At 35.5% G+C, this 26,474-nt stretch overlaps 1 protein-coding gene across 4 annotated transcripts in view; it reads right to left on the bottom strand.

The window, feature by feature from the left end:
- Window positions 1-26,474, bottom strand: part of RELCH (RAB11 binding and LisH domain, coiled-coil and HEAT repeat containing) — a 78,995-nt gene that overhangs the window by 32,266 nt on the left and 20,255 nt on the right. For all 4 annotated transcript variants that reach the window (XM_055703873.1, XM_055703874.1, XM_055703876.1 and 1 more), the window contains exons 3-12: window positions 22,787-22,858; window positions 22,623-22,678; window positions 22,391-22,504; window positions 20,367-20,570; window positions 20,184-20,275; window positions 18,878-19,186; window positions 14,427-14,502; window positions 13,957-14,052; window positions 6,437-6,549; window positions 2,337-2,427 (exon numbers count right to left, since the gene is read on the bottom strand). In XM_055703873.1, coding sequence (XP_055559848.1) covers window positions 2,337-2,427; window positions 6,437-6,549; window positions 13,957-14,052; window positions 14,427-14,502; window positions 18,878-19,186; window positions 20,184-20,275; window positions 20,367-20,570; window positions 22,391-22,504; window positions 22,623-22,678; window positions 22,787-22,858 — 1,223 coding nt within the window. The remainder of the gene's footprint in view (window positions 1-2,336; window positions 2,428-6,436; window positions 6,550-13,956; window positions 14,053-14,426; window positions 14,503-18,877; window positions 19,187-20,183; window positions 20,276-20,366; window positions 20,571-22,390; window positions 22,505-22,622; window positions 22,679-22,786; window positions 22,859-26,474) is intronic.

Genomic DNA, 26,474 nt, shown 5'->3' with positions numbered 1-26,474 from the left:
ATTACCACTCATAGTCCGTTTGAAAATTCTGCCTTACAAATTTGATATTGACACTTTGGAACCCAGTTTGCATCCTGGTGAGGTCAGCTTTAACGGCCAGTGTAACGCTTGTACAAAGAAGTCTCAATATATGTTTCAATATACTTCGGGAATATAAAAAATATTTAGGGTAAAAAGGTGAGAGAGAAATATGAACAGTTTGATCCTGTCAGATAAAATAGGGTATGTGCGTGGTGCAACTATTTCTCTCTTGCTATGCAGTGTATAGCCTTGGTAAGACACCATCTTACCATGGAAAAGACCAAGCAACTCACTGCCTTCTTTGTCTCGGTCTCAGGCATGGAAGAATGTTCTTTGAGTGTGTTTATCATTATTTTTTATTCATCAGTAGGGCACCTGTGGTATTTTTAAGTATGGAGGTTTCATAGATGAGAACCATTACGGGCACGCAACAGGCTGCTTTAATACCTATAGTATCTTTGACTTATGTGCCATCTTTCCAAATGCAAATTCCCTACTGGTGAGAGAGATACACTTTCCTTTCTGGAGCTCTGCCTACCTGAGGGAAACAGCAAAGGCTAGTTTCAACTTTAGGTAGACCAGCAAGGCAATATAAATATCACCCCCGATACTGCAAAGATATACTAACACATTGGAGGAAAAAAGGACTCAAATTTCTGAAAGGTTTGCATTCAGGGAAGATTATTAGCCCTTGGAAACTTAACTGTAAAATGTTTACTACCACTTATTTTCCTTTTGTCTTTAATAAGCAGCAGTACAATTTTGAAAGCAAATAAACTGGTCACTAGTTCTGAGGGAACTTCCAGCATTCACAGATCATTGATCTAAACACCAGTGAGTCAGCTACTGAATTTTACCTGCAAAGAGCAGGTAGAAAGATCATATAGACTAGCTTTATAACTCTGCACTCCACAATGTGTGGATGAAAATGCTGAATCTTCTGAGTTCCCAATCCTCTGCATCTGTAAATAGACTCTGGTTGGAGACCAACTGCATGAATGCTTTCATGATTAAAGCATCTACTGAGAAAAGGCAGAAAATTATGTGTATTTTTGAGTTCCTTCTACAAATTCCATCTTGTGACAATGAGATTCAGCTGGTATTTTGCTGGAGAATAAAATGACCTGGTTTCAGTACTGCCAACAAAATCTAGCAAACTGCGTTAAATAAGTGCATGATGACATATGGCTTGGCAGCCTGATATGCTGTACTGTTACAGTTGGAATTGTTTCTTGCTTGCATCAGCAATTAGCAAGAAACTAGTATGATAAAGATGTGGTCTTACTGAGGTGAGACTTTTTGTTAAACAGTTTAGATTTCATGAGAAGGCCTAGAAAACAAGATGTGGTTTATTTTCTGTTCAACTATTGCCATGAGCCCTTCATTTAATCAATAGATATATCAGTCACACATATAAGCACAAATGCTGCATATACTATGTACTTCTACTGTCAGAAAGTATTAAGACTATTAAAGCTTGGACTTTATTGTGAAACACAGATGGTTGCATTATGCAAGAAACAGCTGACAATTATCAGACCAGAAAGACTGTGCCATGAAAGTAAGCATTACCAATCTGTCATGGCTTAGTTACTGATTTTTAGGCAATGACGAGCTCCCTTTTCTTCATTATGGTAGGAAAACACCATGCATTTTCACCTGTACTCACATTGTTCTGTTTCTATACCTCAGTAAGAGCATTTCAGTTTGGTCGTTCAGTTGTATCTATTAATTTAGGATACCTGTGGAAAAGGTCATCGTGATTCTAGAAGTCACATGCAAACTTCAGGCTGATCTTACAGGTATAAAATCATGCCCATCTATGGGGGTCTTATTTCTGACTACTTCGATCTTTAATTTTCTGTCTGTTTAAGAATTTAAACTAACTGAAGTGTGGATGCTGCTCCAGAGACTTATACAATATAAAAATCAGTGAATGAAAATGGATTTCCAACAGTCTGGAAATTGCAGTACAAAGTATAAAGGCACCTACCTGGCAACAGGTTAGGCAACATTGATGATGGACACACACATATCTACATTTCAACATAACAAACATCTAGAGGTGTATGCAGGCAACTAGAATCTCCAGATAGCCTTTGACAAATTTTATGCTTCTGAGCTCTTTTTAAAGTTATATAGAAGTATTTATATAGTGAGGACAAAGAACATCCAAATAGTTCTCTGAAAAACACTTTAAACTGCCATTCATTGAAAAAGAAAACCAAAACCAACTTCCCCCTCAAACAAATACAACTCAAAATTTATGAATTTCTAACTTATTTTGCAGTGTAAAGCACAACTTAATCAGTTACCTGTTCCCAACACTGTGGTAAAAGCTCAGCTTCTACACGTGTTGGTCCAACATGTCGGGCAAATGCCACACACCCAGTCAGTATCATCTGTCTGAAAACATAAACGCAAAGCTTTAATCTCTTTATAAGTCAAGTTCTATCATATGTAAAACATATTAAGTTAGGAAAAATAGATGCTGTCAGGCACTAGGTAATTGTCTACAGTCAAAATTCCACACCATACACACTGACTTAAAGGCTAAATCTTAAATTGAAAGCTGCACTATTGTCCCTGTTCATTGCAGGGGCGATTGGACTAGACGACCTTTAAAGATCCCTTCCAACTCAACTTACCTTGTTTTCTATTTAATATGCCTTTTCCAGAAACTTGCAAATCCTAAACTCCATGAACCAGACCCTGAGAATCTCTGATTTGTGAATGTCCGATTTCCTAATGTCTGAGATCAGGAATCTCTGACTAAACCTCTCATTTAATTCTTACTGAATACTATGATTCATCATGCAGTAAAAGGATCTAGATTACTTAATACTATCATACTATCAGTATTTTAGTCCAGTACACATTCTGCTTGTATTTATAGGCATTCGTGAGATTTAATGAACTTTGTTCAGAAGTAACTTCTTTTATGACATGGTTTCACAACATTCTAACATGCAAGCTTCTTTCATCTCTCCCAAAATACTGGACTTCAGTCTTGTCATAAATCTTCCAAAGCCCATTATCAAAGGGAAGCAATTAAACAATCAGTAGTATCTGCAATCACCTGAGTAATTTTTATTTATATTCTTGCCTTTTTTAACTTTCCTCAAAGTCTGCAAGAAGTCACTGGTTCCACCAATTTCATAGACACAGAGATGTTTTTAGAATTTCAATAAAACTGTACTTAATTGTCATTTGTTGCTTACTTAATGAGTGTTTATCTTTTAAAGATTTTTCACTTCTATTTTTCCTGTTAATAGGATTGGAATGATAGCAACTTTCCATGCAATTCACTAGTTCTATTTACTGCAGTGCCTGTATCTACAAATAACCAGTTTGAAACTGTAACACTGTAACTGTAACTGGACATAAGACTTTCATTTTATCACCTTCACAGTAAGATTAGGACACCACTAAGAATTTATTCATTATTATTTTGTGCAAAGTAAGCCAGAATTAATTTGTTACCATTTTAGTGTCATGTCTGAACTCCTAATTATTTACTGCAGCTAATAGTATGCCCTTAAGGTTGAAAGGCAGCGATTCTGCTGGTTATTTCTTAATCAGTTATACAATACATTCCCATTAAAAAAACCCAACAAACAGAACCCCAAAAACCCCTCATTCACTTTCAGAATCTTCTCAAGGAGAAATAGTCTATCAGAAAGATATTTTTTTCCTCTCTACCATGTACAAAGAACTAGACCTTTGCTCAAGGTAAAAAGGTTGGGGGAAAACAAAAATGCAGTGATTAGGTGAGAATCAAGCAATCAACAGCTGATATGTGATAGCAATACGGAGCCAAAAGCCTGTGGCAGTTCCGAGTTCTACAACAAAGAAAATGGTTATCTGAATAGCTGTCTTGGGTTCTACATGCTGCACCTAATCACAGAACAGGGCAACAGAATATACTTTTATAAGATATTAAAAAAGTGAATAGCAGAACACAGTAATTGCTTGAAGTCTTCTGCATCAGAAACTGGGAAAGCCAAAATATATACTTTTTAAAAAAAATTAAACCTTCCCTTCTCAAAACAGTTCCATGAAATCTCAAAATTAACTTGGATTTCCTTTTGACTTGCCTATAAAATAGGGAACTTTAAGGTATTGCAAAAATATTAAAAATTAACGTTTTGAATATTTTATTGTAACCATCTTAAAATTATATGACAAGAGTCAGTATTTCAGTGGAAGGAAAGGTTGTAAGGATCTCAACAGGTCATTGAAACAAAAGATGTTAACACTAAGTTGCTGCAAAAATTGCAGTCAAGGCTGGATATGGGAAAAACTTTTTTCTACTTATTGTCATAATGATCTCTTTTGTTAACAAGATCCTTGGAATGCTTTCCTCAAAGAGCTCTTCCCAGGTTATACACTTATGACCACTCAGGCAGGAACGCAAAGCAAATCAGTATGATTCAGCAGAGCACTAGTTTGCTTCACCAGTACAGAAACCACAGCGAAACCAAGAAGCAGACTAGAGGAACAAGGCAGAAGTTAAGAGAACAGACATAATTTAACACTTCTAAGCTCTTTGCAGAGGTTTTAGAAAGTGACTGATGCACTGGTATGCAATTCAATCTTATATTACACAGTTCAAGGTTCAAGTTGCTCCTGAAGGTTGTATTTAAAAACTTCTAGAGTTTTTCTTAATGTATCAGCAAGTTATGTGTGTTCTCTAAGAAGTGATATCACAACACCAACGAAAAGGCATACTAGATACACTAAGCTTAATGTATTTTAGCTTCTTTTCATTAAGAGGGCTGCTTCTGGGTACTTTGCTTGGAAATCTTCAAGAGTTCACATTCTGAACTATGTTTTAACCTTGTCCTAAAGGACCCCAATGTTAATCTGACTTCTTCATGGCTCCTTAGCTTCCAAAATCAACATAACTGCCCAGAAAGAAGTTTAAGTAAAGCTAACACATATTTGTTTCTTTGCAGAAGAAAATCTGGTAAACGTTCTGAAAAGTTGAACAGTATCTTAAGAAGCAAAGCCTTGAATATAAAAGTGGCCTTGTTAAACATAATGTTAGTATACAAGTCTATAGCAACATGCTTATCTGCGTGCACCAAAAAGCCTTTCACATGGGCAACAAGTATTATGCGGAAAGCCTGTACGATTGTTAACATACTTTAAAAGGTGAAATGCTTTAAATAAAATACTTATTTTAATGGGTTCATTATTAGAAACACAATGTCACATTTCAGCCTCTTGCATTTACCAAATTTAAAAAGCCAACTTGTTATCAACTGCTACTTTAATGTATAATTAGGCATGTACCGTATAGCAGTAGGTAAACAACATATGAGATAATACCATTGTTCTGGTGACTAAGCTGAATGTCTTTGCTTTCTTCATATCGCACAAAACAGGACTGCATCTTATTTTGATTTCAATCTGCATGGTGCCACTGTGCTACAAGTTCCTTTTATTTATGCACTTTTTTTTGTCTCCAAAGCCGTGCCTTACAATTGTACCTCATCTCTAAATTTTACCATGGGAACTATTTAGAAAGACACCAGAAGAATTTAGAATGACTTCCGTTCAGAGAATCATCAGGAGAAATGCTTTCCACCTATTTCATAAAGCTTACTTTGCCTGAAGACAGAATAGAGCAACGATAGATACAGATGCTTTACAAAACATCTCTAATGAAAATAATGGCAGAGCTACAGATAAAATATGAAAAATCTTTCCACAGTCAGAGAAGGAAACATACCAGCTAGGGTACTGTCTTTCAACCTTAAGGATATTCTTATCAAGAAACGTACAAAGTCAGATTTCCTGAGTACTAAGGAAGAACTAATTTTATAAAACAAAATAAAAAGTATTTTTAGACTTTGTTTTAGACTTTTAAGACTTTGTCTCAAAGTCCTAAAATAAAACAAAGATCTTAAGGCTTGCCAGAACGAAATCACTGCTTCAGTCTTCTGAATTTTTTATTGCTACCATAGTACTGAACAATAAGTAGGAAGAGTACCATTTCCTCATGCTATTTTCCCCAACTGAACACTAACTTAAAAACACAGAGATCACTAAGATACACTGACAGAGGTTTAAAAAAAGCTGCTCTCATTTCTGTATCAGTCATTGCTAAGAATTATCATCTTAAAGCTCATTTTAATGAAGCATTTCAATTCATCTTTAACCAAAATGGAACTGGAATGTTACACTATAGCTTACCAAATGCATTCTTACATTCTAGTAACTAGAAAGTACAAGTCATGGAAATGGAAAATCCCGAAGTCCACATACATTTGTCAACGCTATACCAGCAAATTATCAGCTAAAGTGAAACTTGGTTAAAATCATGCAATAATAGCCAGTTTCTATCAGTTCTACTTCTTTGACAAAGAAAAAAGTTCCTTCTTGTCCCGCAACACAAACGCAAACACACCTTTGCTCATCATCTGGTCGTTTGATCAAATTGAACAGTATGTGTAGAAGCTGATCTCTCTCTTTGGGTTCAGGATGGAGGCAGGCTGTACACAGTATGAGTGGGATCAATTCCTAAAAAGTTGTGGGTAGCGGAAAATCAAACAAGGTAAAAATGCTTTGGGCATATATTCATTAATGGCAAAAGAACCTAAGAAGTTAAATCTAGCCACATAACATCAAAACAGAGAGGATGTTTTAGGATCTTGATCTCTTATTAAATGACCTGAAAAAAGCGAAGGACTACAAAAGTTAGAATTATTTTCCTGCTAGGAAGGATCAGGGGAGAGAACCAGCACATAAAACAAAAAACTCTGCAAAGATTACAAATAACATACGCAGGTCACCTGTAACCAGAATTAGGGGACAACCATGGTTTAAATTTTCTTCGCTACCTACTGAACTGAAACAAGCTCTACAGATATCTATGGAACAAAGCTCCTGAAGAAAAAGCTATTTCTGATGCCACAGAGTTAAAGATTAAAATTTCCAATTTAGCATGCACACAGTTTTGTGCACAAGTTTGAACTGAGAAACATGTATCGGTAAAGGTGACTGCAGCCAGGTATCCTGTATTTTGCGTTGACTGAGAACGATATGGTTTTAAAAAACTTTTTTTTTTTCTAATAAAGAGGCAATACCTGAAGCTGAATTTTCTTTTTAGAGCAATTCAATTTCCTTAAAGAACAAACTACCAAGCAAATACTGTGTAAAACATTAACTGAAAGAACATACACTGCTGTTCACAACAGTGAGGACCTCCTCCTTCCTAAATATGCCTTCAAAGCTTATGGTATTCATTCCCAGAAGAAACAAACATTTCTAACACATGGACTGGAAGTCCCTTTCCTTGACCTTATTGACACAAGCCTTCACTCCAACTGAATTTGGAACCCATACAATTTCTAAGTGGTTTAATATCCTGGGGACAGAAACATCACACTTGGGAGGTCAGGGGAAAAGAACAAGACAAACCTGGGTGTCTGCAGAGAACACATGGGCAACCAACCTGGAGACTTTCTCTCCCACCTGCGACATACTTTCAAGCCCCTTTCATGAGACAAGCTTTGTGACAAACAAGCAGATGACAGTGGGAAACACTTCTGGAGTTACTAGGAAAGACTATACAAAACCTGGAAAAATCTATAGTTATTTGTAATAACTTTGCAGGGAGGTGCCAATTTCTTGCAGAGATTCGAAGTGACCTATTCATGATATTCTTGTGAGTAAGCCTCTTAAATAAGGTGGACGTTTGGAAACAACAGTAAAGACACCCTCACTGTTCAATTTGCGTTTTCCTGAACAGCAAGTGCTAAGTTTATTTTAAACATAGAACAATACTCTATTTCAGAGCGCTGCCTAAAACAGTCAACTCCCAATATGCTTTTGTTTTCATTCTACAAGAATTCTACTCAGTGTACTATTTTCCCCCCCTGAATATGGACTGAGACATCCTAAAATGTATTTTAAGATTCTGACAGATATTTTGGCAATATTTAACCCAATTATGGTACAGATTAGGGAATATATGACAAGACAGTAGAATGAATGTGGAAATACCCTACCCACCACATAAAAATCTGATAGCACAGAAGGAGAAATAAGAAACAAGTTCGAACAATTTGGACATTTCTACTTCTCAATATTTTGACGTGAGACAGTTTTGGGGTTTGTTTTTAAATAAGTGTAGCATAATGTAAAATAATGTGAATGGAAAACCTGTATTAAAGAAACTTAACAAATTCATCACACAAATAGCTAAATATCTTCTTTCAGATGAAAGCTCCTTTTCATCTACAATTTGCATGTTGAATTTTATTTTTCAGATAGTTAACATTGAGGTTTTGCCCACTTAAAAGTTCTGAGAAGGTGGAGGGCTTAGCCTATTTTACTCTTTTCTTCATACTTCACAGAAGTGTCTTCTCTCCTGGGAACACTGTTTTAACTCAAAAATTTTTTAAAAACTATTATATAAAAATAAAAAAAACCTCTACCACTCTAAATATCCCTAATTATACAGCTTTTTTAAAGGCAGAATCAGATTGCAATTTGTAGATGCATAGCAGAAGTACTTCACCAAAAAGAATACAGCTCACAGAAAAACCTTCAAATAAATAAAAAGTGTTACTTCACCAGGTTCTAACTTTTTGAAATCTACTCTAAGTTCACATTATCCAACTGCTCGCTCTTGCAGTTATTCTTAAGTACTCCTTAGAGAGTTGTTTTTTTTAAAATAATATACCCCATGAAATGGGCCATCTATGGTTTTTTATGATCGAGGGTTTTTGTTTGATCTGTTGAAACATAACACTGACTTCACTTTCCTAGTATGTTTGAGTACTTACTCAAAAATATCAACTACTCACTCCAAACCTACTGCTAGATTTGAAAACAGTGCCATGAGCTTTATTTTTTTTTTAATGCTTCTTTTCAGATTTAAGAAAGTTAAAAAGTTGTCTTTTTCCAGCTAAGTCTGTATGAAAGGAAAGTAGCTCTGAACGTTTACCTAGATACTACTACTACCTTGTGTGTAAGGCTAATGAGTAACCTAACACTGTTGACGTGGGGCAGATACAAGGCTGGTTCTTTACCTTGCAGAAAGCTGGTTATTACAGCTGACGGAATTAGCTGTATTCTCTTGTCCATTGGTCACATTCTTTCATGCATACTATGGGAGAAGAGTGTTCTCTGCATCGCTGCATCAGTGCTTCTACAGTTCCTTCTATTAAGGGGAGTGGAGAAACAGTGAGAAGTCTTGAACAGTGTTTTATGTGCTCCCTATACACTTAATGGACAGGAAAGTAAAACTGGAGGTGAAGGGGACTTTCTGTGGGACCAGAAGGACAAAACTGGTCTCATAGATGGACAAAACAGGTCAAGTGAAGTCTGCCAAAGACTTTAAAGGGGACAGATTCTTCTCGGGATATCCAGGATGATTAAGAACAAAAACAGGTTCAACCTCATGCCTTTCCTGTGGCTAAAGGCCATGCCTTAGAACTATAGACTTGTTTAATAAATCTCCGATTTTTCATTCTCAAAAACAGCACAGAAGTGCTGTAGAAAGTGGTAATTTTCCAATAAGATCCAGTAATATTAGCATTTGGCTGTTTAAATTCAAGAGGAAAATTGATATCATTGTTATGGAGACAATATTAATAATCAAGGAGAGGACTTCCAGTGCTATCTGAAACACTCTGCCTTCCTTGGGAAGGAATACCACTTGTGCTGACAGTCATAGAGCAAGAACAAAAGTTTTTAAAAAACCAATAACTCACTCTCTATTTAATTTGGGATCCTTCCTAAACGTCCTGTTCATTCCCGAGTCTTTTTTGCCTCTGGCTTAGGAAAACCAACTAGTTTACATTGCTGTTAGTCAACAATACCAGCACCGATTTTCAGGAGTGCGATAGTGTTTTCCTGTTGGATGCCAAGCAGACTAACACTGTAACATTGTCAGCACTTGCAACTTGACGAAATAAAACATCAGGTGTTAGAGGTCTCACCTCTACTACTGAAAAGGCAAGTTCATATCTGAGGCACTTCATCTGTGAGCTACCCAGATGTAGAATAGAGAGAAAAAAGTTATTTTGTTTTTACTGTGACATAAGCTATGTACAGGTGAACAACAGGCAAGGCGATGAGGCTGACCTAATGCTTCGTGCTGAACTGAAGCGGCCCATCTTCTCTCTGTTCTACTGCATAACTGTCCATGCAGGTGTCTCCAAAGAAAAACTCCCAAACAAAAACAGCCCCACCTCGCCCCCCCAACCGAAACCAACACCCTACACAAACCAGAAGTGAACAGCAAACAGGCTGTGGTCAACACTACCCCTATCTTTTCAAAAGAATCTATAGAAGCCTACCACAATCTATGTTTTACAGAGTAACAGAAAGCATTTTAATTGTTCATTTAAATTTTTCTATTCTTCCCTGTTCTGTGAAACAGAAACAGTCATTTAAAGATACCGATAGCTGACAGTTTTCGTGCCCAGGAATTCAAACCTATATACCTTTATCCATTTCCAACCACAAAGACATCTGCTTGACACAGTTACTGGAAACATCCACTTAAATGTACTGCCAAGCTCTGACACAGCATTCTTTCACATTTTTTAACAAAGCCAATACTTTAAGGCTTTTAAAGAATGACTGAGATGAAAATCTGTAGTAAGATATTCAGCTCTACTGTGTTTTAAGAGACAGCTACATACAAAAAGTGCCAGAGAACAAAAGTGCCTCGGTGATGCCTATGTATAGTTACTACACGTGAACGTGAACAACTTGAAATCTACATTACTTTCTTTTAGCTGAGTCAAGAATGGCAGCCATTCAGAGTCTGCAGATTCAGCATTTTCTCTGCTTTAGCTTTACAACGGAAAAAAAGAAAAACTTTATTCTTAACATATTGAACACTGTATCAATAATAGTTTCTCAGTATAAAAATTTAACTGTGCACATTACTACCATGGTTTTGCTAAGTTTGCATAACATAAATGAAAGTTACAGAAACTAACCTTGGAATAATAGGTGCGATGAAAGGTATAAATAATTAAGGAAAAGTGTTTCTTGGTTAAGAACAAGATTAACAAGATCCTGATATTAAGTAGAAAAGTTTACTCTGGCCCAAACTCCATTAAAGGTTGAAGTTGTACATACAAACAAGGTTACACCTGTTACCTGACAAAAAGATACTCATTTTTACATCTTAGAAAGGGTGAGAAACCAGTTCTGCCTGAGCAGTTATTGCAAAAACTTTAAAAGATTGCTTTTCTCCAATTAACAGTTTAGCCAAAAGAATCTTTTTATGGTGTACGTCTTTACAAATGGAAGGTAACTGATTTTATCATTTTTAGCCTTAAATGTGTTTTAGTTTTAAGTGGTAAAAGCAAAACTGAGGAAGCAGATTCCAATGCAGATTTTATGAACTCAAGTTGGTTATCTGCAAAAAGCATTATCATAGATTGTGTACCCAGCCAAAGGGCTTTTTTATTTGAAGAACAGGTTTTTAGCATTTTGTTACTGTTCATTCCAATAACTATTTGGCTTGCAGTATCTCTTTTGTTTCTAAGTGTATTTTCAGATACAAATCTAAACATTGATATACATGTTTTCAAGCAGTTAGGATAACCTTGACACTTGGAGTAAAAACAAAATTAAATTTGTATGTTAACATATTGTATTTTAAATTATTATTTCAGGAATTTAATCTATATTACAAATTATTGATTTTACCCAGTTGAAGTGCTCTCTTTAGAAACAACTATCTCCTCAGTTACCCTACTCAATACTGTTTTTCCTTCTTTCTTATCTTCCATCAGACCCTAAAGTACAGACATTGAAGAATAATGAAAACTGCACTAATACACAAAAATAACATCTATTTCAGAAATGTGTCAGACATTCTGACACTAACTGGTCACTCAGATGTCAACTATAGTATTTACAGGACCACTTATGACCAAATAAAGCAGGCTGCTATTGACCTTAACAGGGTTAAAATCATTGCTGAAATGGCTTCTGAATCTCTGATAAAGGACAGTATCTACTAAGAGACTGTCAATCTCCACAAACTCAGTTTCTCCAAAATGAAAACATGTGGCACAACATTTTCAGTTTAAGATTTTGCAACCAATTTCAATATAATGGAGGCTTAAAGAACAAAGATAGGTCCTTTAGGGCATCATCACAGAATTGTGTTTAATTCTTATGTGTCACACACACAGACAGTGTAAGACTTTAAATATTACCACTACCTTTTCAGAGCAGGCTGGTGATCACTTCACATTATAACCTGAAGCTGTTATGAACATTTCTTAAATTAGTGATCTTTTGGTGTATGTTACACCATTCTCTGTAAAACTGTGCTAAGACTCTCTCATGGTAAAGTTGGTTTTGGACAAGACCCAAAACAGTACCTTGCTGAAGAGAGTTTATTAGGTTAGCTCGTCATAATATTGATATTAATAGATACTAACAGATGGTATACCCAAGTTTTCCTTCAAATTCCACAACTACATCTGAAAGAACATTACAATAGTTGTAACAACAGGTGGTAACTAAGAAAAGCTATTTTTAAAGCAAATTTCAATTCTTGGAACATTAAGCAACCCATGCAATCCAGTTACACAATCCTCACTTGTGGATTTTTCAAATTGAAACAGATGAATCATTTAAGGCAAAAATATATGTAATCAAATATAACTTCAACTGTAAAACCAAGTAAGTAGGGAATAGCCTAAAAGGTCACCAAAATATTAAATTCGTTACACAGATTATGCTACAAGCTGTGAAAAGAAGCCAAAATACTACATCCTGCCAAGCAGAGGGAAGGAAAGAAATAAATAAAAAATCAGAAATTAAGCACTGATCCAGGAACATTCACAGAATTATTCTGAAAGACTATCAACAGAACCATTTCCAAAGCACCCAGTTAACACCCCTCAACCCTCAGAAAAAACCCCAACCTTTTTATTAAGTCTGAGTCTTTCAAAACATGGTACATCTCAAACTCGCCATGTGAACAGCTGATAATTACTTGTATGCTATAAAATTCAAGATTATAGGATCAGTACGAATTTCTTGAGGATTTTTCAAAGCTTTAGAATGAACTTATGCAAAACGCACTACTAAGTCTACCATACTGTAGGTCCCCTCAACAAGGACTTAAATTTACTCAATGAGCTATGCTACTTCAAACCCTTTAGTTTGGTGTCAACTATAAGGCTGCTGGATTTTTGTTTGCTATGTTTTCTTATTTAAATTTTTTACACATTTGGTAATGTGCAATATTTACAACAAAGCAATATAAAAACAGTATTTTTTTTCATCTTCAATCAGTCTTCCTTTTTACACTCTATATAGTATGAATGATTATGCAAAATACCATCTTCATTTACATTCAAAATAAACATTACATTTTCATAATTTTATTTAGCTTCATTTAAAATTTAAGGACAACATATCAGCAAGATTGCTAGTTTTCTTATGAAGGGGTCTTTTTGATGAACCTGTCTCGGCTAATACATGGAGCCTTCTAGAAAAAGATGGTAAAATAATTTTTTTGTTGAAGTACATAGTGCTGAAAGAGAACCTGAAGATTAATCCTTATAAAAACCGATAGATAAAATCAACCAAATTTGATGTTTGAACTTATATCCTCTGCTATTTATAACACAAATTAACCATGGTCTTCTCTAACAAAAACATTTGTGCTACCACAAACAGATGGACCTACAGTAACAGTTAGTGCTGCTGAATGCTAATGGGTGCCTTAAGCAAAGGAAGAATTATTAGGATACCATGCAGCTTTACTGAACTCACCTGACAGAGGTGTAAAACCATTTTCTAGGAGCAGAGATGCATGCACAAAAGTAAGAACATAATTGCAAGTAACAGACTTTCATGAAATTAGACATATCATCTTCAAAATGAACAAGAAAACATCCTGGTAAGAATAAAAAGAAAAGTTTCAGGGTTCCTCACCTCTCGCTTTGCAAGCAGCACATTAGGAACAATATGAGGCAGGCAGCGTCCCAACATTAACATGACACTTTTTTCACTGTCTGCAATCCGAGATACCTAGAAAACAAAGTTATTTGTTTGCTTTTTTCAAATGAAGCAGAGGAACAGAAAAATATCCTTTCAAAAGAATAGTAAGAATTGCAGCAGGCTGATCACTTACCAGAAAATACTTAAATTACTCACACACATTAAGCCTTATCTGGCAGTATCTTCAAAAGCATGAATCCACTTGTAGAGACTCAAAACTTCCCAGTAATTACATATTTATCACTAGGTTTCATATTTAAGCTAAAATCTGAAAGCACATCCTTAAGTTTCATGCAAATTAATTTCTCCGTGTAAGTCTTGTTTCAAAGCAGTTCTTGCTTGTTTAACTATTGCTGCCATGCAGAATAAAGGATCTTCTAGTTTAGGTCAACTGGGAAATATACCTCTGATCCCAAACGGCTGTCTGCTGACATCCGACAGAATGACAGTAGTGCCTGATGGAAAGCTGGTGACAATTTCCTGAAACACCGTCAAAAAAGGAGAGGGGGGGAAAAAAGCATAGATCAGAATGTGACTGAACAAGTCCGTTCACTCTGGCTTTACCAGCTAGAAAAAATGACATTCAGAAAGCATGTTTTAAGTGAAGCATACTGCAGAAGTTTTTGTTTAAAATTATCTTTGACTTTTAGGGTGTTTAGTTTGTAGCAAGAAAAAAGTGGGTGTCCTAGTTAAGAAGTTACTTTCACTTACAAAAAAATGTAACATGTTTCATACTGCTGCACAGACAAAAATAGGACTAAAGCATAAAGAAAAGGAAGCTTTAGCAATACAAGAGGAAGCATATAATTATGCAAACTGGTGTGTGTGTGGGGGGGGGGTGTGCAGAAATCACAAGAAACAGTATTTTTGCTTAATGCTCTAATTCTGCGCATTGTATAAATACAAGTTTTAGGATTAAATACAGATTGCTCAACTGCCACTTCGGGATCTAAATGTTGCATTCAAACCTATAGCGAGAACCTCAAAACTAACCCTAAATTGTGGCTTAATCCCTAATCTAGATGTGTGTCACTGCCTCATAGCCATGCACAGCACCAGCCAACACAGCCAAACTACTCAAAGCCTTAAGCATACATATAAACCCTGATAAGAGTCTCAAAACAACCTTGTCCAAGGTGGATAATTTAGCAGAAATGTTCTCAGAAAACAATTACTAGGCTGACCGTTACATAAAAGAGACAAGCAGCAGCATCTTATTTTCCCCATAACAATTCCCTCTGCCTTATATGAGGCCTGTATTTAGATACTAATCTAACACTGCCTCATCCACTATGCTGAAAGAGGGAAAAAACCCCATTTGTCTTCCAAAACAAGCACAGAAACCATCTCATCCTGTATCATCATCTGCTGTTTGAATCCTCTAATGGCATTAGAGGCAAGTCCTATTTCTTACGTGGAAAGTGGTATCACCTTCCAACTCAAAGATGGTATTTTGTGCACCTGAGCACACAAAATCCTATGCATGTGCAATTATTTGTATGGACATACGTATTTTTATCTAATAGACTGAAAAACTACACCGTTTATAATAGTAAATACATAATCATTCACCATTTTCTAACCAAAGAAGGCACATTAAGAATCTAAGTTCCTATTTATAATTGTTTAAACCAATCCAGGATGATAGAAGATGAACATAGCAGAGTAGTCTTCCTCTTCTGTTTACAAAGTATGATAAATAAGAATTTATGTTTACTACTTTAAATCCAGTTTCTTTCTTGACAGCACGGGCTTTTAAAACACGATTTAGATTTTAATGAAATAAGGTTGGTTTAATTCCAGTCAGCTTGATTTTGTGCAAGGTTTTACTTTAAAATAAAGTTACTAAATGACTCAGCTGGCAGTGAGTTATAAAGCACCTCTGTTTAACAATGTTAACCCTTATTCTGTAAAATTATTCTTGAATGACAGATTTAGAGGATCTACTCAAGCCTTTAAGGTTTATTTACACTGGGGGAACAGGAGCAAATATTGCAAAGCAGCAGCTTAACATTAAGAGAATGGCAGGGTTTGGGCCAGCCCTTTGCCCAGGCTGTCCTTCACCTCAGTGTCTGCGATGCAGAACATCAGATCCTTCCCTGTTTGAAACCTTAATTAAAATCCTACATAAGGGCAAAGTTTTATCCCCATTTTGCAGAGACTCAAAACTAAGTATGACAATGTGTCACTGAATTTCCCAATGGGTTAATTAACAGCGAACTCTGGGCAGCTTGGATCCTATTACGATTGCTGGCTATATTCAGAGTAAAGAAACCTCCTTCCCTTTGATGAAGCCTAGTAAAATTCTTGATAGCTATGCTGGGCAGAAATGACGACAGACCCAGGCCTGTTGCACACAAGTCAGTGGAAAGTCTTGTCAAGGACCAACAGATGCCAGTATTGAAGATGTTCAAATACAATAAAGTATGATGAATAGAAAACCCAAACACTGCTATTCTGTTCCATATAACACTGGGATAAGAGTCAGTCTACTGAAAAAGCCAGGAGTGACTGCTATATACAGAAAACACCTTGTATTTCGTGCAAACTACCAAACACCTAAAATTAGTTGAATAAATACATGTGGTGCAGTTTAAATAAAACTGCTGCTAGTACTTTCTACTGCAATCTGTTAGACGAGGCAGTTTTCCAATGATGGCCATGTCCTCGTTTGCAGACATGCACACACAGCTGCTCTGAGTGCAGTCACACAAAGCAGGCTCACTTATTTTTCCATCCTCTCTTCCCATCTGGGCAAGATTTATGCCAAGAATCCACTCCCTAAGTGCAATAGTAACAATCCTGCCTTTCAAGATAGAGTCTTAGGTCTTAATACCTTTCAATACATTCTGAATAAATTATAGTAATTGTCTTCTACAAGTAACTAGCCCTGGACTGAAATAAATATCCAGCACTTCTCTCACAGATCTCAAATACTTAACAAGTAATAGAGTTCTTAATGAAAAAAAAAAATGTACTGTGTAATTACAAACCAGATGCATAATCCAGGAAGCAAATTTAGCGATATGGATCGATAAAACACTGTATCAAATATGGTTTCCTTTGACCCTTCACTGACATGTTAAGCCCAAAGAACTAGCTACTTATTACACATGCACTACTTATTTCTGCAGCGAACTGCTTTTGAAGGGACTTCTAAGGTAAACTCAATGGAGATTCAAGGCTTTATTCAACTACTTTTCAAATAAATCCACGTGCAGTTACCTAAGAGCTGTGAGCAGCAAATAAATTCTGTTTTTCTAGGGACTGCTTTCAGAAATCCTACTGGAGATACTCTTAATTCCTTCCTCAATCAGTGATCTCATCCTATTTTGATACCCATCCTCACTATCCCCAAACCATCAATCCAATATTCATGCACTTAATGCCTCCCAACACTCGCAATTACTCCAAGCAAAAAGAAACTTGCAACAAACCACACATGAAGGTAGGTAGACAAGCTTATAGCAATCAGCTATATGTTTTGATTATTACATAGTCCAGATACTCAGCTTGGATATGAAAGTATTAAAAAGATAAAAATCTGGAAAGCTTAAATGGAGTCACCGCAAAAGTTCCAGAAAAAAAATATCTAAGTTGTATTACTTTCCTGTTTAGCACTAGTACACTCCACATGAAAAGGTGAGATTTGTAGTAAGACTCTACCGTATGGTATTCAGAAATCAGAAATCTTTCCTCCTGTTCAATTCTAAAGTTAAGATATTGCTGAAAAAGTGCCCCTGCCCCTAAGACTCAGTGCATGAAGTCCAGGAAACCCAGAGAAAACAGAATACTTAGGGTTTGCAAGAAAAGTTAATTACTAGCAGAGGTAGCAACTCCTTTTTATTTCTTCTTCTTCTCCTCCCTGCCCCCTCCAGTTTGTACTGATTTTCCATCTGCACAGAGTATCACACAAACTTCTACTTGGTATTTTCTGATGGAAGACCGTTCTAGAAACATTACCGTATCAACATCAGCACAAGAATGCTAAGGGAACAGAAAAAATATAAAGCTGAATGGCTACCTAGGAATACGAATGGTAAGACCATAAGGTGAGCTACTTGGGCATATATGTCCACAATGCTAATTTTAGAAGTTGTACAGACCCTTATTAAGTTTGTGGTCTGTGTTACTCTTAATGGCTACACAGTGGTTTATCTGTTACTTAATGAACATGTTACTTCTGCTCTTTCCTATAATCCTTAAAAAGACTGTATAGATCAAAGAACACTCAGACACACAAACTCAGTCTTCATGTAATAACACATCACAAATACCCTATCTTAATTAAAAGAATAATAGTCAGCCAGTGAGACTTGTCCCAAATACAAAACTCAAAAATCAGAATGTCATCGGATACACTTTCTGATTACTAAAAAAAAACCCCTCATACAGCATTCTTACATACTCTAAGGGAGTTATACATATCAACATAGGAGAAGTAAAATTTTGTGGTTTGCTTGAAAAGCAGTTGGGAGAGATTTTGTTATGAAATTAAAATTTAAAAGAGAGTGCACATATCCTATCTTCCCATTCCCCATTTTGATTTTAGCTTTTTTTGTTGTTGTTGCAAATAACAGGGCTGGTTTTAGAAACAAGTAGGAGGTGAAAAGAAACCCTTGAATTTAATACTAAAACTATAGGTTTGTCAAATGCACTCCTTCCTAAAAAGATTAGGAACATCAGCAGATATTAGAAAATATCAGCACTGCACCTAAAGATATGTTAAATCTTTTATTTGCATTCAAAACACAAATGATCTATGCATTCTGCAGAATTCCACTGTTAGAAAAATATCTATCCATTTTACAAGAATTCCTAATAAAAGCATTCCAGTTTAAAACTTATCACCAACCTATTAGGTTTATCGAAGTAGACTGCAGCTTTAGTTGACGGAGCACAAGAGGACAGCTTCTGTGTTTCTTTACAGGGCACAGAATTTAACTTATCGTCTTTAGAAGTCCTTGAATCCACCTCAACCGATAAAGAAAAGCTCGTTTCCTCAGTGTTTCCATGCTTATTGTCATTCTCAGAGCTCTTGATATCCAAGTACCGTCCATTGTCCTCTGAGACTGTGAGAGGCACTTGTTTTAAAGAAGGATGGGGAGCTACACCATAAACTGTTGACACAGCAAAGTTTTCATTCTTGAGCAAATCTATTTCACTAAAAGAGGAAAAGCAAAATATGAAATATTTTTGTAGTTTTCATGAAAAGGTTGTTGGAATCACAAGACTGCAATACAGAAACAAAGACAACATACTGAAGAGCTCCCTCTTCAATTCCAGTATGCTCAAAAATTCTTTTAATAAAGTAACTTCTATCACACAAGCTATTCAAATGAGCACTGGCTTAATGGAGTCCTTTAGTCAATAATTAGTAGTAGGAAAAAAGTTGCACTCAGTGAGTGAATCAATAAAATAAGTAATGATAGTGTTATCTGTTTCTGGCTGAAATATGAGCACCGAGACACAAATTGTCACGAGAAAGAACTATGTGGGATGCAAAACTTAAAATACTGTAGTGGTGAATTATTACATACTATCCCACCTGGTTTTGAATTGGTAAATAAGCAAGTCAATAAAGCCACTTAAAAATTATGCACTTGCCCATATGTTGTATTGGTTCACTATGAGGAATCTGTACATGTAAGAGGAATGGCACCTTACAGCTTACAGAATGATATACTTTGACCAAACTTTTAAAGTCTCTGTTTTTTGTGGTTACTAAAGATACTGTCATTTCTACTAGTCTTGTTCTGCAGAAAGAAAAACTGTGTTGGAGTCATTCAAACAAACATCTTTCTAACAGTGTTTGAAGCTCTCCACACCATTGTAATGAGGAGGGAAATAAAGTTGACTGAAGAGAAAACCTATACAAAACCCATCATAACTAATTCTGTTTTCAAATAAATAAATTAAGAAGTTACACTGAAAGAACAAAACAGATTACAAAATTAAGTGATGTAGGTAATAAAAGGGAATTAGTTTGAAATCTCTTCCTTTTTCTAAATCAAATACCACATATTACAAAGGAAACACTGCCCTGCTTTGAAGAACTCCTAGTAATTTTATAGGCTGTATGTTTTCACATATATGCTAGAAAAACATTGACAAGTTATTCCAACATTTATCAGCAGTCAAGCAGATTGATAAGTACATACCTCTCAAGTCTTTGGATTTGTTCCATCAAACACCATTTCTCATTGTTTAACACACTAATTTGATCTTCTAATTTTTGCACTATTAAACATTGCTAAATACAAGATAGAAACAAAACAGTTTAGTACAATAAAGTTAAGTAGTACTGCAAACAGCTGAAACGCTCCTTCTATACAAACTCTTACTTCTATTGACTGTGGCGTTGTTTCAAATACGGGGACGCTCCCAAGTACAGGAGTAGCAGTCTCTAGCTCATCATCTTCCACACCAACTGACACATCTACCACATCTCTTGCAGTAACATGATGGTTTCCAAAGTCACGATAGAGTTGTAACAGGTCAGGAGGTTTTGGAATGTTCAATCCTACATCATCCCAAAGTTCAAAGTCCTTCAAAGGAATAGAAGAAACTAAAGCATACAATATACTTCATTTTCATTTCTCTTCCACATTTAACTGCAGGTCACACAACAGCAAAACAATCGTGTCAAGATTGCACTGCAGTAAAGGACATGAAAGCTTAAGTCAGATAGCAGGAAACAAAAGTACAAAAAGGATCTGTTTCAAGACCCAACACATTTCCACCCTAAAGGCAGCTCTAGGTAATACACTAAAACTTCCAAAAACACACAGATCACAGATTTCCTTTTTTCTAGTACATAAACACTTTTGACAATCAGATATAAAGCTAAACAAATTCTAGCAGAAGCCAGTGCAGCTGACAGAAGGCTTTCTACTGATAAGGGTATTGTTTTGTTTCAGTCTCATTCACAAGTACTGGTGTAATTTTCCAGAAGCAAATAGCTCTGTAGATGACCAATAGACAGGGTGCATGTTCTCAGTGAAATGTAGGCATAACTGTATTAATTATGTAGAGGTGTAAACAAAACTCGGGCCTCCTGTCTCAAACCATCACTGTATCTCCTTCCTTTTCTCATTGACATGTTACCATCCTATATTATTACAAGATTATTTCATGTCTGTATATATAAATAAGCATGTGCACTGTTGTACAGAAATTGCGATTGTCTCTTGAACGACAGTAAATATTTTAATTCCCCCCTGCCCCTCCCCACACTGTTCACAATTTTCCCTGTAATTTTCCCAGTCTGGTTACAAACACGTATTTGAAGAAAGATTCTATTCTGAAAGAATTATATGAATAATCTAGAAAAAAAAAGTGCATTCTATATGTTAATTGTACTATGTTTATACTTCTTAGAATTAAGAATTTTACCAAGGTTTCTTGCTAATTTATCTCATGACATAAAAGATCTTCAGTTAAGAATATATAAAAGGTAAGGCTAAATTATTCCTCTTTTCAGGGCTGTATCCACACAAGTATTTGTATGAAACCTAGCATTGTTGAAGTCAAATCTTAAGTGGATGATTCAGAAATTTTATTTAACAACCCATTTTCTTTACAGATTATGACACAAATTGTAGGAAAAACATAGGAAGACTAGTTATAGATAGAACTGGTTGATATTCAATATTTAATTCTTCTGGTAATATTCCAGTTTTGTGCTGAATATATTATATTGCCTGTTGATGTTACTGGTTGTTTTATTCACCTAGAAACAGTGAGAATGTAACATTTGAAGAACTTTTTTCCCATGAAATGCAACTTGACAGAGACAGAAAACTGATCATCTTAAGAAAAATGCATCAAAGCACAGATATGTTTGGAAATATCTAAGGTAACACCTTATTACCAAGAGCTTCTCTAATACTGTGTTTAATGCCACAGTATGATTAAGTAAACTCATACGCATATATTTGCTCAGGAGATGACAACCAATGAGTATATTGTACATCCTGCACAAATCAACTAACCATGATTTAAGGAAAATATTACATTCGAAGTTTTACTATATCCAGATCCTGAAGTGTAAATGAAAAGGTGTCCATCAGAATCCAGGAAAGTCTCTAAGTACCTATAACTCACAATATTTTTCTTCTTGTTTTGCTTCCTTCAAAGAATTCTGCATTCTGCCTCCTTCCTATAAATTTTGGGAAAATAATCCTCAAAGTGCTGTGTTTGCAAACCCTGCTTCATATATGCAAATGCTAACCCATTTGACTCTTAGAATACTCATATGTAAGAAGTGAACAACGTGCACAAGAAATACCATTTAAGTTCACTTCAGCTTATGACAGAATCACAATAGGGAAAGTAGCAATGTAAAAATCCCACAAGAAAACTTTACCTGATCATGATTTTCATCTGAAAATGTTATTGATGTGAGCTTGTAACTATTCTTCAATAAAAATTCATTAACTAGGAAGTTTAGAGCTCTTTTCTCAAGAGGTCTGATTGGCTCCTGGAAAAAAAAAACAAACCAAAACAATACACTACATCGTTGATTCATCCTCCTTCCAGCTATGAAAGCATATCTTTCTTAAAGTCCATGCAAAGCTCAGTTATCACCAGCCACCTACCTGAATTTCAGGACTTGATTTATAATTTTTTCGTTCCTGCAAAGGAACTTCATTTTCTGGGGAGGAAAAAAAAGTAACTAAATTTTACTCTTTCACACAGGATAAGCTCAGCTACTTCTACATTGTTCAAAGTAGAGACTTAAGAAAAGGTTTATGTACACCACCTGCAGCCTGAGTCAGGTTGGCTCGGAGGGCCTGTATGGTCTCCTTGGCTTTCCGTAGTTCAAACTCCAGGACTGGACAGGGATTTGGATTAAACACACACAGGCATCCAACCAAGGCAAGGGAAACAAAAATAAAATATAAAAAGCAAGGATGGGTGTGAAAAAAAATATACAGTTTGTATTAAACTGAAAGCATGCAATCTTTATGGAACTTATGAACACATGCAGCAGAGTTGGTCTGAAAGCAAACTGGTGAACATTTTCCATAGTTTCATTTGCCTTAAGTTACCTAAAGCAAAATTTCAAGCTGTCTGACAAGGACTCGCTGGAGGGTTTCGGGGTCTCCTTTTCTGTTTTTTGCTTGCTTTTAACTTTACACATTACTGGGAAACGCTTGTTATTTCTTCCCCACTCTCACAATCAGTGGATACTGTCAAATATTTTGATTTCTTAGGGCAAAGAGAGTATGTGGGCAACATACGACAGATCTAAATGAAGCAAATACATGCTAGCAGCAGAGGAAGCTGTCTCCATGTAGCAAAACTTAAACCATGAAGTGAATGTATGGTCCCATTGAGACTACAGATTGTTTTTAAAAACTGAAATTTTAGTAGTTTAAATGGCAGAGCTTGAAACATGCTTTATTTTACTGCTAAGGATAATTTCATTTTAAATCTCTATTTTAAAATAGTGGAGTTTTGAGTATACCCTAGAGTTGATTATTATTTTGAATTTAGTTGAATGCATTTAAGAGATGCACAAGACAAAAAAAAAAAGCAAAATAAGCAGCTCTACTATAGTACTTAGAGAGAAGCTTGAAACAGAAGTCTTTGCTCCATTTTTCTTAAAAGTTTCCAGTGATTCTAGACTATACAACACTTTTAATGATTTAAAGTCAGCTTTGGAGATCAAAGAACATGTAATTCTAGCTGCTGTTACCACCTACTCTAGCTGCTCTACCTCCCCATGTCCCTGGTCACTGTTATGTGCTTCTCATGTTCCAATGTTTGCTCCAAAAAGGGCCAGCAGTGCTTTGTTCACACTCAAATTTCATGTGCTTTGGTGTTGAGGTCGTATGTATACTGTGGCTTCAAATTTTAAAACCCTGTACCTTTACAAAACATATAGTAATTATTCTTTCTATAGCTATAGCCACTTACAGTTAGAGCATCTAAGGGCACCTATTTAAGGAATTACCAGATAATTACACGCATTTCATTAATTCTCAGATTAATCTAATCACAGTTACATATACAGTCACCAGAAGGAACGATTCTTGTACTTAACCAGAAGAGACAACCACAGAAAAGCTACCATACTGAACTGTTAAACTATTCTAAATAGATTATCTAATGTTTACTTTATTCCCATGCAAAAGTAAAAATGTTGTAGCTGCTTTTAATAAGAAAATGTTAATGTGATTTTTAATCATCACTGGAAACAGTTTAACGTGGCATTTTGAAATATTTACACAGAGGACAATGCATGGCAGAACCACTGCATTGGCTCTTGCTTGTAAGAAATGCTACTGAAGACTGCACATAAAACAGTTTCCTCTTTTGCACATCTGTTACAAAGAATCTTTTGATAATCAGCATGCATGGAAAAACAGATTCACTCAGTTTGCATTTATTCATAAAAACTAGGGTACACCACATTGGCTACATGAAAGTAACTTGTTTGATGCACAGAATTTTACTGCAGCAATACAAAAGCGCAACTGAGGATACAATGAAGAAAATATGTAAAATCTCTCTAGTATTCAGCAATGCTGATCTGCAAATACTTCTGTGCAACAAAGTTAGAAAATGCTCTTGTAGTAAAATATCTAATCATTTTAGCACTTCCTTGCGTTTGAGTTACTAATTCACAGTTAGGATTCTAAGTTGTAAGCTACTAATTTTTTAGGTTTTGAAAATTGTAAAGAATTCAAATTAAGTAATTCTTCTGATGCAAATGACTGTATGTTAACATTTTATTCTTGTAAAATACTTTCAGAGACCAGAACAGTTGCAGATCAGGAGTGCCCTGCACTAGAATGATATAAATAATGAAAAAAGGTTAGAAAAACAACACAAACTAGAAAAACTCAGGAATCCCATTAAGGAAAATAGGAATAAGACATGTCTGAAGGCATAGAAAGCCAAAAAACTCATGTCAGACAAACCCATGTCAGACGGCAAGAATTACTTTTTAGTGAACTGTCATGATGCTGAAAATTCTTAGAAGCCATTAGGACTTTATCCATTCAACCTTAAAAGTAGATTACTCTGCTGCATGTTTCTCTGTATACAGTGGAAGATTCTGGACACAGTATATCTGAGAAGTTGTCACCTTGCAGCATGTCACAACAGCTACATAATTCTACTACAACACAGCATTGTTACAGTTACACCTCATCTCCTAGCCTTACTAACGCCACCATTGTAATTGCCACCACAGAAACCTTGATGTATCTGAGTCAGTCACAAATTTAGCTTTTATTTGAAGAAGTTTGTTTGCAGGTTTATTTTATAAAAGCATAAATACTTGTAAATAGCTACAACATGATTTCACCCAAATTTTAAGTTACGATTAAAAGCTTTTTACTTTAGAGGCTATACTAAAATGCAATCTTCTGCCAGAATACATAATGATTTTTAACTCAACACGTGTACTAATGAAATCAAGACCAGAAATCCCCATCTGTTGATGATACACAACATTCTCTGAAATAAAAAAGCGATCCTTTCCTTATAACCATTATCAAGTACTGACTTTTAAAATAAGTGACCTGATCTCTCTCTCTCCCAGTCTCCTGTTGTAAAGCTTTTGTAACTTAGAGAAGTTAAGCCTTCAAAAGCATTGATAAAGCCAGCTGAAGTTTAACTGCATGCTTGACTGAACTGATAACATGTATAACTCATAGAACTTGGTGAAAGGAGCTGACACGCCTTAAGAATGATCCACAGAAAAGTTTTGCTGCAGACAGCCTAGGAAAGGGAAGAACCAAATTGATTCTTCTTTACATCAGCAAAGCAAAGAACAGAAACTTAGAACTCTGAGGTTCAGTAATCTTCCTGCAAGGAAAAGGCATTTCTGAACAATCTGTTTTGCCTTAGGGGAGAAAACTTTCAAATTTAAGTAAAGTCTCTTGCTTTTTCTTTTTATAAAGAGCTCAAATCACTACAGCTACCATTCTGAAAAAAAAAAAAAAAAAAAAATTCCTTAGACTTACTTAAAAGAGCTGCACATTTCAAGCAAGTAACTAAGCGTCAGACCAAGATTTTCAGATTATCAATTCTTAAATGTTTCAGTTTTCATGCAGCTAATCTAATGCACTTATCATTTAAGGTGTATATGAGGAGTGGGTAGCTTGTTTGCTCAGCTTTGAAATTTAAAAATGAAGGTTTTTCAGGGAACTTATTCTATTCACTCACATTTATTAATGACTTCATAAATTACTGAACCATAGATTAAGAAGTTAGCTATAAAGATTACAAATTGCAATTTGAGATCTCTGCTTGTTCAATATCCACGTGAACAGCAGTCTTGTTGGGTCAAAGCCAAAAAGCTGAAGAAATAAACAGTAATTCTAAAAATTTTCAGTCCTTGCTTTTGTATAAGAAGTATTTTTTTCAAGTATACTAGAATTTTACATTCTACATCTGAATTATCTTGTCAGACTTTTGTGTACTTCAGACAAGAG

This window comes from Falco cherrug, chromosome 3 (genome assembly GCF_023634085.1).
Source record: "Falco cherrug isolate bFalChe1 chromosome 3, bFalChe1.pri, whole genome shotgun sequence".
In the NCBI taxonomy this organism is placed as follows: domain Eukaryota; kingdom Metazoa; phylum Chordata; class Aves; order Falconiformes; family Falconidae; genus Falco; species Falco cherrug.
Note: the sequence above shows the minus strand (reverse complement) of the source record. Positions and strands in the feature narration are given on the sequence as shown.